This window comes from Ceratotherium simum, chromosome 19 (assembly GCF_057802395.1).
Source record: "Ceratotherium simum simum isolate JZ-2026a chromosome 19, ASM5780239v1, whole genome shotgun sequence".
In the NCBI taxonomy this organism is placed as follows: Eukaryota; Metazoa; Chordata; class Mammalia; order Perissodactyla; family Rhinocerotidae; genus Ceratotherium; species Ceratotherium simum.
This window is the reverse complement of record NC_141918.1, coordinates 39722667-39737675: the sequence shown is the minus strand read 5'-3', so window position 1 is coordinate 39737675 and position 15009 is coordinate 39722667. Positions and strand designations below refer to the sequence as shown.

Genomic DNA, 15009 nt, shown 5'->3' with positions numbered 1-15009 from the left:
CTTTTAGTCTAATTTTTGCATAAAGGGAAGAGCCTTAGTAAGGATCAGCCCATCTGATAAATTGTGAGAATGTGTATGATTTTCAAGCACAACTGCTAAACTCTCACCATGAAAAAAACAACTCTTACAACTAAGAAAAGGAATTGGCTGAGAGTGACAATCTAACACCACCCTAGATTTATATAGAACTTAGTAGCTCTCAATCTTTAATCTCATTTGATCCTCACAGCCTCCTTCTCTACCTTTTCTCCCTGAAAAGGTTAATATTGTAACATGGAAGTTTTGCTCTTCTTAGGACTCAGTCCAGAGTACTTATTGAGCCAACCTCATAGTCTTATGTGCATGGTATTCCTAATTCCCATGGTTTCCTACTAAGTCAGCTGAGTGCAGATAGTACTCTGAAGCCTTTTCCTTTGTGAGTGGAGAGAAGCCATCTGTGCCCTCATTGGCTGGGATACAGGCCTCCACGTGCAGTGTCCACCACTGTCCTTGGTTCTTTCCTCTGTTCTCTATCACCCCTCTCCTCCTACCCTCCCCCTACCCTCCCCCAAAACTGTCTGACCCCACAAGGACCATGACAGAAGAGAAAAACAAACAGTACAGTCTTGTCTTCTCTTTGGAAAGAATGGATCCCTTTCCAGGTCCCTCTTGCATTTCCTTTTTTGAGAGCAGAGGAAGAGGTGGGAGGGGAACCGAGGGTGTGTGCTTCTACACACAGCAGTGTGCATTGGATTTCTAAAGCTCACAGTGGATCTCCCAGACAGTAATGAGGAAGCGGTCTTTTTATTGACAAAGTTGTTGATCCTCCTTTCTCATCTTATATGCTCTAGGATGTTTCTAAGTTCTGGGTTGCAATCATTAAAAAGATGAAGATAAAATTTTGTGCCTTTTTAAATCATGGAGGGTCTTGATCAGTCAAGATACTGGCACCAAATGATTTCAACATATTTTACTGGAAAAGTTCTCTTATATAAATCAAAAATATAAATAAAAAGTTTGATAAAATGACGAAGTTAAATTGACTTGGTTTTTCTCTAACATAAGAATGAAAAAGTTTTAATGTAAGAGCATTTTATGTGTCCTTTTACATCCTCCAAAAGAAAATTTTCTTACTTTTATTCTTGTTTTTGCACCCTGTTTTGTCTTTAATTTTCTTAAGATGATATAACTGTACATTGAAAGATATGGACACTATAACGCTCTTTGTAGATAGGCTATGACATTATGATACATTCCCTAGGTAGCTAAAAAGCTTATAATTGATTTTTTACATGTTTTAATAAATAAAATTAGTAATATGTTTGACTTTTTGTCATGTGTCAACTTTTCTATATAGTTTTGGCATATAATTTTTAGACATTTAAAGTGTGCTGTTATTTAGCAGAAGAGATCTTTTTTGAGATTTTATAATTTCCCCAGGTTGCCAGAAGACTCAAAAATAATCAAAGAAAAGTAATTTTTAGGTAGTAGGAAGTTCATTATTTTATGAAGGTCTGCCCTCTTGTGTCTGGTTAGGAAATCTTGATCTTATTTTATTTGGGGTAAGTCACCAAAAACAACCTACAAAATCAAAACTACTTGTAATTAGATTGTTGTATGATCATATCAACCCTGAGTGTATTATAGAGTGATTTCTCTGAGTTCAAGAAGGTTCATTTTAATATAGGTGATTTGCATTAAATAAACATTTTGAACCAACTAAAATATAAAAGACATTAAACATTTAAAAATTAGTTCATTTTTAGTACCCTATAAATTAAGATGAGAATTTATTCTGCAGTAGAAAATATTTGAACATGTGGTACTTAAATTTTTTAAAATACATTGTTTTATTATATCTTGCTCTTTACACATCATGATAAACAGAATAAATAAGTTCCATTTAAAGAATGGGTTTTTGTTCTACATTATAATCTGAGTTACAGTATTCTGTAATCCTGGAGTATAAGGTTTTAATTTTTATTAAAGGCAGAATGAAAAACAAAAAAATTCTGTATTTCTCTTTTGCTTGGGAAAAACCCCATCACTTCACAGTTTATAGTTTAAGTTGATGTTGTAATGAACAATGTAATAAAAGGAATAGAACTTGTCATTTCAGATTTTCCACTTATTTTTAAGATCAGTGCAGCTAATTATAGAACTTGGTTACTTTTTGCATGGATAATACTCACACCAGTGAGGTGAATGTATCGCTTGTTATTTATAAGCTTTCAAGTTGATATTAGGGATTTCCAACCTATACATGAGAGTTCCCTCAAGAAATCCCCCTATCAGTATGAGACCGCTTTTTCCTCTGTTCTTCAGATATCAGTGAACCAAAACTGTCCCACTCCCCATCTCTAGTACCTCTCAGGGATTCAGAAAAATTTAAAACAAATGTCTCCTTCAGTGTTCCGTTAGCAGCATTTGTGTTACAAACCAAGGTCCATATTGACTTCTCAAATTCTTTTAGTAGTCATATTTTAGAAAATCATATAGTAAATTACACATTCTCTACTCCTCTAATAATTGCTATATTATTAATATGTCATGAACTGAAGTTAAAATTATTGGATTACGCAGTATAGGTGTAAATTGTTTTAGACTTAATTTTAAACTGAGTCAACTTAAATTACCAAATTTTGGTGAATATATTTTCCAACGCCAATTTTTACTTCTGTTGTTTTATGAGTTGTTGGAGGATATTTTTAAATGAAATTAAAAATGTATTCAGGAAGAAAATAATTGTATATTAGCATTGCTGGGTCTATAATTTAGTGTAGTAGAGTGGCCTACCACATAGGGGTTTGCCATCTGGTTGATAAATTAAGGAAAAATAGTTTTATTGTATCATGAACAATAGTGGGACAAAAAGTTCATTTCAAAGTATAATCAAAGAGTTAGTTAATTTTGGAGAGAGAATTCAAAATTTTATTTTTTAACACTTGAAATAATGTATTTTTATTCTTTGTTCTTTACCTTGCCTACTTTGAATATGAGGTTAGTATAGAAGACAACCTATAAAATCATTCTAAAGTCTTAAGATTTCATGATTCCAAAGACATAGTATGGTGAGTTACATACTCTAACTCAGATAATCAACTACTGTACTTTAAATTAAGGTTAGACTCTATTCTATTGGCATATTAGTAATTATGGCTAATCACACTGTCAGATGTTAAATTAACCAACAGTTCTTATCTACAGATCATAATGTACTAGCAAGAACAGATTTATGGTTTACCTACATACTAGAATTCTATAATTCTTTGAAAAAATTAGTTCAGAGAAATTTATTTGTGTAAGAGTATGGCCTTACTTTTTCCTACTTAATTGTCATAAACTTTAAAAAATGTTAGTGTTGTATGTATAGAAAAAAATACAATTTCTATTTTAGAATGTAGGTTCTGATAGAGTTACTACAAAGACTTCTGTATGATAGTAATAAAGATAACAGATGTGAGGAGTCAGTGGGCTATTTCAAATTATGACACTTCATTTGAATGGTTATTTTGGTACTTGGTGAAGACCTGAAAAATACTTAATAAACATCAAAGAGGCTTTTACAGTACAATATAAATTATATTTACCCCAAAGAGTGAAGCTAATGCTTTATATATGAAGTGAACTTATTAGCAGTGCGGTTTCAAAACTAAACCCCTAGTTCATCCTCAGAAAAGATTTGGGATAGAAACTTACAAGCTCTGTTGAGGAAATCAACAGTTACATTATGCACACTTACATTATAGTCATTTTAAAGTTAATTTTTGAAAATAAGGCCCTTTTCATGTTTACAAGATCCAGCAGATGAATACATTTGCTAACAATTTGTTTTGTTCTGAATCTTGACCTTTTCACAAAGAAATTCTTCTACTTAGGAAGTGGTCTATTATATAGTATTGTTTTCCCCTCTTCATGGGATGACAGATTTGAAGCTGATGGCGATAAGTTGCAGCCCTGGACATTGCAGCCAAACTTCAGAGAAGCATCACGATTATGCAGATCAGCAAGAGACAGATTAAGATGAGACAGAAATTGATAAATAGGTTCTGGAGATTTTGACGTGCTTGTTGAGGCATTTCAATGGTTGAAGCTCTTCTTATAGCAGAGCGAGTGAGGTATTGGACTTTCTCCATGATGCCAGGAAGTCTGAGTCTTAAACGTCAAAGGAAAGATAAAAAGTGGGCAGCCAAGTGTGAGATCACGGTCTTCTTTTAGGTAGCCTGGAATGTAAAAATAGTAAATGGATTAGGATCATATGTGTAACCTATTCTCTGAACAGGTAAAACACGATTTTGTATTAATTCGTCTTCCTCAACATTATTTGTATTTATGACATCAATCTCTATAGTCTGGGCCGGCCCGGTGGCGCAAGCAGTTAAGTGTGCGCGCTCCACTGCGGTGGCCCGGGGTTCGCAAGTTCGGATCCCGGGCGTGCACCGACGCACTGCTTGTCAAGCCATGCTGTGGTGGTGTCCCACATAAAGTAGAGGAAGATGGGCATTGATGTTAGCCCAGGGCCAGTCTTCCTCAGCAAAAAAGAGGAGGATTGGCAGATGTTAGCTCAGGGCTCATCTTCCTCACACACACACAAAAAAATCTCTGTAGTCTGTGTGTGTATGGGCACATACACACGCATGTTTCTCTGCCTCTCTCTAAGTGTCTGTCGTTTTTGGTGATGGTCACGATAATGTCTCATTTGTCTTGTGTTTGGAGTGTAGTAACTTCAGTCTTTGCCTCCTCCTCTCAAAATGACTAGAAGTATAGTTTGGTTATTTGGGTGCAGCTTGTTTTGGGCTGTTTCCTTGGGCAGAACTTCTTACGTAGTTTTATTAAGACTATTTCTCTGTGAGCGTAATTGTGGTGAACATTGGTGTTTTAATAGCTCCAGAGCAAATCTCATAAAAAGAAATGCATGCAATAAATTTTTCTCTGGATGTTGATTTTATTCCAAAATAAAATAGTTAAATGGGAAATGTTTTACCAGACTATAGATTCAAATGTTTTTCATTCCTTTTGATGAATATGCTGTTTTAAGAAACATTTGAACAAGACAATATTAAGTACTGAAGACTGTCAGGTTCAGAAAGCATAGTAATAAAATGATCATTATGTCACTATTTACCACAGTTCCTATTTACAAATGACCTGTACTTAAGTGCAGAGGTTTCCATTTGCTTTCTTTCTGAGCTCCCACAGGCTAGTCTGCCTAATAATTAATTAGTTGCTGCCTAATTAATTATCTTTGCTAATTAATAAAACAAAATACTTAACATAGCATTGTAGAAAAATTAGATATAGATTAAAAATTAACTGTAAATTAACTGTCGAGAGGTAATAGCTGTTAACATTTGGGAATATTTTGTTGTCAATCGGGATGCATCTATATAAATTTTGAAATAAGAAAAATTAGAAATGGAATTTAAAAAATAACCACAATTGCCCAGAGGTAATGGCTGTTAATGTTTGTTGATATATCATTGTTAATCAGGATATTACTACCTTACTCCAGTAGCCAGATTTCATTTTCTCCCTAGTGTCTGTACATCCCCTGAAAACCCATGTCAAACCGACAGCTCCATTTCCGAGAGGGACTAGTGCTGAAGAGAGCAGAGGGGAGAACTGAAAGAATGGGAAAGGGTAAGATACTATGTATCAGGCATGAGCAGTTAGAACTTTTCATTTATTGTTACAAAGAAACCATGTGATATATGGTGGTTAGATGCTGTAGTTTCAGTACTTCAACTTGTCTCTCTTATGTTTTGAATTAAATACTAGACTGGGCTTTCATTTGGCTGGAGACTCTGGACTCCTTCAGAGTAGTGAGGAGATCCCAACAGCCAACTTACATCAAACTTCACTCTCTTAAAAGAGTTGGTAACAACCTGTGTTTCTCTGGTGTATATTCTTTAGCACATATATATCTCTAGCATATATTCTTCATTGTCCAACACAAGTGGCTGTTACTTAGTTTATAACACTTCCTACTTAGAAAACGGTGGTTTAAACTTGGTATATATTTAATTTAATTACTTTTGTTTGAATTCCTCTGATAACCACTTTATTTCTATAGTATTTTATCTTTTGTTGGGAAAATGCATTAAGTTGTTTCTGCTTCTATTTGCTTATCGTAGATATGGTGAATTTATACTGTTGGGTAGTTATGGGGAAGATTTCATTTAACTAGTTGCTTTATATGAGGATATATAACAGTTAAGAAAGGAATAAGAATTAGTATTGGTAATTCCTCTTTGTGAAATTTTAGAACTCAGGATCTAAAAGGTCTGAATTTGAAAATTATTTTGAGATAAAACATGGAAGAGGAGGAACCTGGCCAGTTGTTCCTCATGAAGCATATACGAGAGTCATTCCCTACCCTGACACTGATGAGTGGTGCTTCAGTCACATGAAACATGTCACCTTTCCATAAATACTTAATTCCCTTTTATGCTTCTGCCTTTTGCACATGTTGTTCTGGCTCTTCCTGGAATGTCTCCCTTTCACCTCCCTCTACCTCTGATTCTTTGCCAGGCAAACTTCAGTTGATTGTTAAGGCCCAGTTTAAATAATACTTCCTAATGAAACCTTCTGTGAGTAACACAGTGAGTAACATTAAGGCAGAATTGGTTATCACCTCTGCAGGTTTTCAGTAGGGCTTTAATATTACCTATATCAGGATAGCTGTGCTATAATTTTTTTTTTTCCTGAGGAAGATTCACCCTGAGCTAACATCTATTGCCAATCTTCCTCTTTTTGCTGAGGAAGATTGGCCCTGAGCTAACATCCATGGCCATCTTCCTCTACTTTATATGTGGGACGCCTGCCACAGCATGACTTGATAAGCGGTGTGTAGGTCCATGCCCGGGATCCGAACCTATGAACCCCTGGCTGCTGAAGTAGAGTGCGCGCACTCTTAACCATTACGCCACCAGGCCAGCCTGTCTTCCTCTTTTTTTGCTTGGGGAATATTAGCCCTGAGCTAACATCTGTGCCAGTCTTCCCCCGTTTTGTATGTGGGTTGCCGCCACAGGATGGCTGATGAGTGGAGTAGGTCCGCACCTAGGATCCGAACCCATGAACCTGGTCCGCTGAAGTAGAGTGCGCTGAACTCAACCACTATGCCATGGGGCTGGCCCTGCTATAATTTTGATTTACAAGTCTTTGCCCCTGACTAGACTTCTAGTTCATGAGTATAAGGAACCATGTGTTATTATTTTGTATTCTAGTACTTAGTGCATAATTGGTACCATTTGACTAAATCAATGAAGTTGAATAAGGGATTTCTATGATTTAATATTTTTTATAAAATTGTTAATGATTAAAGATAGTGCTTTGATTAACAGATTAACCAGTTAGAATAACAGAATTTGATAGTTGAACATGTAAACTCCAAACTTCTTCTCAAGTCTCTTCCTATTACAGATGAGGAAAATGAGGTTTAGAGGATTTACCTTAGAGGATTACAACTTAGATAAATTGTTGTTAATGATTAACAGCATTAACCTGAACTAGGCTTTGTACAAATGAATATTTGGTGTTTGTGAAATAGGAATAGGTGTGCCCAAAAGAGATGAGCCTCTACTGATAAAAGTATAATGAATATACTTTAAAGATGATCTCATAATACTTCAACAGCCAACTATTATTGAAAAAATATAGTTTATTCCTGGAAACAAATTGAGTATGACGGAGACAACCAAAAAGTGTCTTGTTTCTTGTCAAACTCAGAAATATGTTATAATAATAAAGTGATTTGAGTCTCTTTATAGTCTTATGCTAAAACCCAAAACAAATCTGCTGTACATGCTGAAATATTAGCTGTATGCTTTCCATTTATTGGGCCCAGTTTATTTTACAGTAGTTCAATCTGAAATATGTTGAGTCCTAATTCTGCTGAACCTGCAAAATCTATATGATAATTAAGCCAAAAATCATCCGTGCAAGATGGGGCTTCCTGTCCTATGTTGAGAATTGGAAAGCTGTGTGTGGGAACAGCACAGGTCTATTTTTGGAGTTGTCTGTGACCTTCACTGCATCAGAATTTATGGCATGGGTGTCAGGTGTTTATCATTCTTTTCTCTGCACTCACAACCATCCTGTGAGTTTAGAACGCCTGCAGTCTTTTTTCCCCCTTTTCTTAGAGCCAAGCTGTAAATAAAGTAATATTTGGTGGAGAGCCTAGAAAAATTTCACTTTATTTTCATTTTATCTGATCTTTTTAGAGCATTCTTTTAGTATAATGAGAAATAGATTGTGTTGGGATGTTCTGAACTTGAATCTGGCTTAAACAGCCATGAAGATGGAAAACAGCTCTACTCCCCTTTTTTAAAGGATGATAATATGTATAAGTTAGGTGTTTGGGACAGGAGGAGTAAGGAGACTTTAAAAATTAATTCATCATCCAGCCCTAGAATCAGAATATTGAAAATATGAAAGATGCCTTGATAGGAGTTTGGTTGTAGAAATGCCCAATCCCTGTCTCTTGAATTACATGTAAGAGGCAGAAATTTACCCAGAGAGTATCTTGGATGTCTGTGGGATCTATGATTATTCTAATTTTTGGAGAGATGGGAAGAACAACTGTTTCCTATTCTTTGTAGGGTTTATAAAGCCTTTGGTTGTCCACTTTTCCTCTTTTGCTCAAAAGGGTGAAATTGGGAAGTAAATACAGTCAAGTTCAAGATAGTATTCTGTTTTTTGAAGTGGAAGAAGGAGAGAGACAACACAGGCAACTCTATTCCTTCAACAAATATTATGTGCCATGTTGGGCAGCATTTGGGTGGAAGGTACTCTATCAGCTTCTGCAGGAATCTTCACTTTGTCTGTAGTGAGTCCTATTTCTTAACGTAATATCAGATGCTTTCTTATGCAAAAGGAACCTCCGTAGACTTTTGGAAACTTTTGGTGATCTGCTTTATGATTTGCTGGTCAATTGATACCTTTGCAATGTTGTATATGCTGAGCAGTAATCCCCGCTTATAATTTAAACACGTTCAGTGCATTGTAGAACTTTCCGGACTTCAGTTTTTTAGGGTACTCCCTCTGCTGAAATCATCAATTCCTGAAATTCTTGATCTGTAGCTGTGGATTTCAGAATTTTGCTTTCCTTTTATTTTTGTCTGCTTATTTATTCTTTTAGTAAAACGTGGGCATATTTTCCTGGTAAATTCAAATAATACACATCCAAGATTACAGTCTGACAGATACTTTTTAGAATTTTTTATCCATTTAATTGGTTCAGAAGGTTAGAATTCTCTATAGATTTGAGTTTACAGGACTTGTCTGTATTAGGATTATTTTGAAGTTTTATTTTTGCCTAGTATTTGCTGTCATTTTCACAGATAATCCAGAAGTGATTGTGTATGCATTTTTTTTGACTTGTTGAATTAAATCAGGACAGTTCATCATTAGATTTATCGTCAATGTTTTGGCATCCAAAAGTTCACTTTGGTGGAATCATTTTCCTTTTGAGATTCCCTAATGCTAAACTTGGAAGTTCTATTGGAAGTCACTTTGTGGCAGCAACATTCCAGCGCATTGTTGGTCTACACTGGCTATTTGAAAGAATCTTCAAGCTGCTTCTGCCTGGTTATGAAAAGAGTTGTCTAAACATAAAAAAATCAATATTCTCAACCCCTAAATTGACCTATAATGAAATGTTTCACTTGTTTTAAAGCTCTGCCTTTAGGAAAATTTATTAAACAACAGCATAGAGAGATTTTCTCTTTGAAATGGGCATGTTGCTATTGCTATTTTGTCTGTAGCCTTGCGTTATCTGTTTATGTTAAAATTAATTTATTTGCAATTAAAATATTCATTTTAATCTGTAGTAGTTGAGACTTCAGATTCTTCTTTTGGGAAAAGAGCATGTGGAGAAGGAGTGTAGGGGAAGTTTAAAGGAAAAATAAATGCCAATGCAATATCCTCGCATGAATGTGAGTGAATTGTTTTTTTTTTTTTTGGAAAGACCTGAAGGTGGAGTACATTTTAAATAGCACTAGAGGTCCTCAGTGGACTACCAGTGCACTGGGGTGGAGCTGCACACTCGAGCCTCATTGTCATGTGTTTGTTTGGTAATGTATGCTTCAGAATTATGTAGGGTAAGGACAATGATGTACTATTTCTGGAAATGGTCAAAGAGACTATAGATTATCTGATTTAGGTCACTGTGAGTTAGAATAATTATTTCCTTGATTTCTGACCTTTAGGTTTACTCCTTTGCTGGTATAATCAGTGCTGTGTTAATTCACAGTTTAGATAAAAGTTAGTGATTTTCATAGCGTAAATAACAAAGCAAGATTCCTCTGTTCAAGCACCTCGCAACAAATGGGGTTAAATATTTTAAATGGTAGAATATGAGGACGTCAGAAATGAAATTGAGGAAAGCTAAGGATTTAATATGGAACTGGAATAAAACATGAAAGTGTGGTTTTTGTGAAAAGTTTTGAGGAGAAATTAACCTAGATTTTAGATATCAAGGCTAAATAGATAAAAGGCATGAATATTTTAGCAAAGCAACAAATAAAAGGAAACATTAACTTGATTGATTGTGGCATGTTATTGTTTTAAAAGTCTGTGCAGTTATTTTGAGTTTTGCCTTGCAGGGTGTATTGCTTAGTAACTGTGGTCATCTATAACTTTCTTATATCCCTGGCTTTGAAATGATCAGGAGGATATTATGTAGGTTACTAAGGACATAATGCCTCGTGTGTAAAGTAACTTTAAATGAAATGGAGTGGTTTTAAAGTTCGTATCCTCCAACTTTGCCTTTTAACATACCATTTTAACAGTATTTGAGGACTTGCAATTTATTTTGCTTTGCCAATGTCATGATTTATTTTTAAGCCATGTTGATCAGTGGATGGGATGTGCAAATGAAGAGTTATAAAACCTCAGCTCCTGCCAAGCCTCCACCATTTCCTAGCTCTGTGACCTTGGGCAATTCACCTTTGCCCATCTGTTTCCTAAATTGTAAAATAGAGGTATAGTGTCAAACATAGAGGGAGTTAAGAGCATCAAATGAAATATTTGTATACACCAATGCATTTAGAAAATTGTTCAAGAATAAGGAAGGAATTTGTTTTTAGGATTGGTAATAAATATTAACTAATTTAGAGACGCAATCTAATCTGTACATTTTTTACTTAAAATTTTAATATATTACATAATTTGGTACATTACATAATTAATATATTATGTAATACTTTAATACATTAAAAATTTTTTTTAACTATTTTGTTCATACAGATATTCTCTTATCTCCAATTTAGTGAGATTAAGAAACAATATGTATAAATATGTAGCCGAATGTAATTTTTTTCTGGAATATTATTTTCCTTTATGTCCACTAAAATACTTTTAAAATGATGTTGATGCTTGCGTTTTAGGAAATGATTGTGACGTGACTCCTCTTAGTAAAGCAGAGTACTCTAGCTCTTTCGTGTGTTTAAAACATAATGAATTTTCATAATTAAAACATCTTTCACATTTCTTCCATTTTATTTCATCTGACACTTTTTTTAGCACTTAGTTTTAAACCACATGTCTTTATAAACAAAAACAATACTTAAATTTCACCTTATGATAGAGATGAACTAGTTGGGACATAACGTCTGACACTAGGGCATTATGTTTGAAATTCGAACAACGGTCACTATAACTATGTAATTTCTATTAATCTAGACACATTGTTTATCTAAGGATAACTTTAATAGCAGAATTTCTGCTCTTTCTAGAAATTATCAACTTTTTGGAGCAATTTGTGATGTGGTGAAGTTCTGATACTATAAAAGAACTCATGAGCATCCCTTTTGAAGTGTGAGAACGTAATTTGATAGGTATTTTAGTAAAAATGCATAAATATGCATATAAAACAGCCACACCGAGTGACTTTTGTGTAATAGCAGAGGAAGAACATTTTATGAATATAAAGATATTGAGAGGCAGTTAGGGTGCCTCAGTGGTAGCCAAAAATTAGAAATGTTTTGGCATCCCGTAAGGAAAGCTGCTTATGTAGTTACAAAGTTCTTATCCATAAAAAGCAGTAAACATTTGTCCTAAGGACTTAGAATTCTAGAGGTAAATTTTATTTTGACATATAGATAGGAAAATAAAAATAGTCAAACAAAATCGATGTGATATTCTTTATGCCCTGACTGAGATTTAAGAATAAAGATACACTTCATATATTAAATTGAGGATTGTAGTAACATCAAGAGTAGAGCAGAATTCAAACAGAAGTTATAAAATTTATTGTGGTGTCTCCATTCCTGGGCATTTTTTTTTCTTTTTTCCTCCCCCTCACCTTTTAAATGCAGGAGAGGAAACTGAGGAACACTGGAAGATAGTAACTTGATAAAAGTATATTCATTAATAGGCAGAATAAACATTCATTTTATCAGATTCACTCAAATCAGATATTTAGGAATGTTTATGCTGCCAAAGTAACGTCTATTTTTAAAGTTCTGAAATACTATTTTGTAACTTTAGAACTTTACATGTGTTTTTGACAAGTATTTTAAAATTTCTGAACTTGTTATTTATGATATACTGTTGAATTTAATATAAGTAACTCAATTTATTAAAAGCTTGGATTTTTTTTTTTTTTACAAGTGTTTGGTGAAAGTTGACTGGACTTTATAGATAAGAAAAAAGTCTTCAAAAGCATTTTAAAAGTAGTTTGTATTATATATTCTTAAACTCTATTAATATTCACTGTAAAGAATCATGATGATAGTATCAGAATAGTCATGCCAATCACACGACTGTTCATAGTATTTTAGATATAAATAGCTCAATCCTCATTTCTCAGCAGAGTAAAAATAACAAAGTGAAGCTATTGTTTTTGCATGGAGAAATCAAATCACCACTACCACCAAATATGTAAAATAATTGAAAGATATTTCAATTGGCAGAAATTCACTTTTGAAAAGCAAAATAAAAGTGAAAGTTAAATGAAAATGACAAGCCAATAACCAGGACCAAAAATGAATGCGACCCTTATTTTAAAGTTGTCTTATTCTTACTGCCACTGAATTTTATTTAGAAATTAAAAAATTAGCATTTATTTACAAATTAAGCTTTTTGTCATATCAGACACTTTATTGTATTGTCTAACTTTAAACTGAAATTTACAAAATATGATTAACTCTTTTTAAAAAGTACAGTAAGTTTGAATTATAGAAAGTAAGAATTACCAAAATCAGTGACATCTGTTTCTTACCTTGGCCGTTGTGATGATCACAATCTAGAGTACGGAGTTGTGTGAAGTGTTATCTGCGTTTAGCTGGAAGGTTTTCTGACTCTGTTACCAGATCTGTGGGAACAATTGAAGTAGGTGGAGGAGAAAAAGTGTTCTAGGGAGGTCTTATGATGTCACACAGGAATTCTGAAGTAGTGATTGGTTAGCTATCGTCTTATCACAACCAAACTTTTTGAACGTCATTTATCTTAATTTAAGTATGGAAAGGTCATTAACACTTTGTGCTTCGTTTTTTTGTTTTTAATTTTTAAAAGTATATGGAAGATAAATGAAAAAAAATTAAGTAAATTGGGGGGATAGAAAGCTGTTTTGAAAGATTCATGCATCTTCAGCTTTAGAAATACTTGTATACTGGTGGTGATAATGCTGAAGAACTAAAATAGTTATAGTAATGGTAATTTTAATAGAGTGAGGATAATAATAGTGGCTTAAGCCAAGCAACTTTCATTGAGTTGTTATTGCTACTGTTTCTTTAATACTGCAGCTTTGTAATGTTAGCTTCTGGCAAGACAAGAATTAAACATTTTCACAGAATCAAATTTTATACCTTTTCTGTCTTATTTGTTTTCTCTCCTCATACCTGCGTGTGTATGGGGGAGGGAGAGTGTGTGAGAAAACCAGGCTAATAACTGATTTTCATTTTAAAAAATTAGCTTTATCTTATAAAGGAAGAACTAGTAAATGTATTTAATTCACCTGTGTTTTCTTTAATTAGGGCTTTAACAATATATTTATGAATAGTAATTCTCCTATTTAAACTGATATATATCATGCTAAGAAAAGTTTACAGAATTAAAAAATTTTAAAAATTTACAAATTTAAGGATGTAGGGTTTTTTAACAGCTGCATTAAATTACCATCAAGTCTTATAAAACTTTTATAAGCTGATGCAGTATGAAGAGTAACTTGCTAGCAACAAAGAAATAATCAGATTCCTAATCAGTGGCATCCTAGTTAATGATACTTTATTGACAGTAGGTGTGCATGTGTTGGAAATTTAAGTTGTATAGTATTTCTAAAAGGATGTGCCTTAATGCAGTAGCTGTTTTCCTGAAAATTATTATATAAATGAAATTTTAGTAAATGGAATGAAATTTTTGAACTTCCTAGAACAGTTTATCTTATAGTAGAACTGGGAAAAGAATTCTTTTGAAAACCCATGCATCATTTTCCTGTTTCTTCTAATTTTTTGTTAGTATATTAGATTTACTTAAATCATCACACCTGCAAATTCTGATTCTTAAATCTCTTGTAAATCTGGAGTAGCTATTCGTTAGTTTTTAATTTTTTTATACTTATTGCAACGTGAACTCAGCCTGCTTCACTTTCCTGTGGGTAATTGAAATGCGCTGCAGCAGCTGCTCATGTGTCCTTAAATGGAGATGATTTTGGCTTCTTCCAAAGAAAGATAAAATCCTTCTCTAGAGAAAATCTCTCGTTATTTAATGAATCAGCTAAAACTAACAGAAAAATAATATTTCAGCAAAGACCTTCTGTGAACATTGCTAAGGGAAAATTTACAACTTAAAAGTAAAACCCCAAATTAAAGAAATTGCATGAATAACGTTTGACATTTTGCTCAGTACTCTACAAGCATTTTTTCTTCCAATCCTTATATAATAAGGATCTGTTATTATCATCAATTGCCAATGATGACTGCAATACAAAACCTAGGCTTGAAATACAGGCCTAAAGTGGTTTATAGGAATTTGTCAAAGATGACAGAGCTGCTAAGGGTCAGACTGAGGAGTCAAATCTGGATCTGTTCA

The 15009-nt window shown here is 33.7% G+C and overlaps 2 protein-coding genes across 5 annotated transcripts in view; one reads left to right on the top strand and one right to left on the bottom strand.

Moving 5' to 3' along the window:
• Window positions 1-15009, top strand: part of CEP85L (centrosomal protein 85L) — a 159452-nt gene that overhangs the window by 62965 nt on the left and 81478 nt on the right. The window lies entirely within an intron of this gene.
• PLN (phospholamban) lies at window positions 2459-13281 on the bottom strand. The gene is made up of 2 exons (XM_004422263.3): window positions 13202-13281; window positions 2459-4202 (listed from the first exon to the last, which is right to left on the bottom strand). The coding sequence occupies exon 2, from the start codon at window positions 4113-4115 to the stop codon at window positions 3957-3959; it is 159 nt and encodes a 52-aa protein (XP_004422320.1). The 5' UTR covers window positions 4116-4202; window positions 13202-13281; the 3' UTR covers window positions 2459-3956.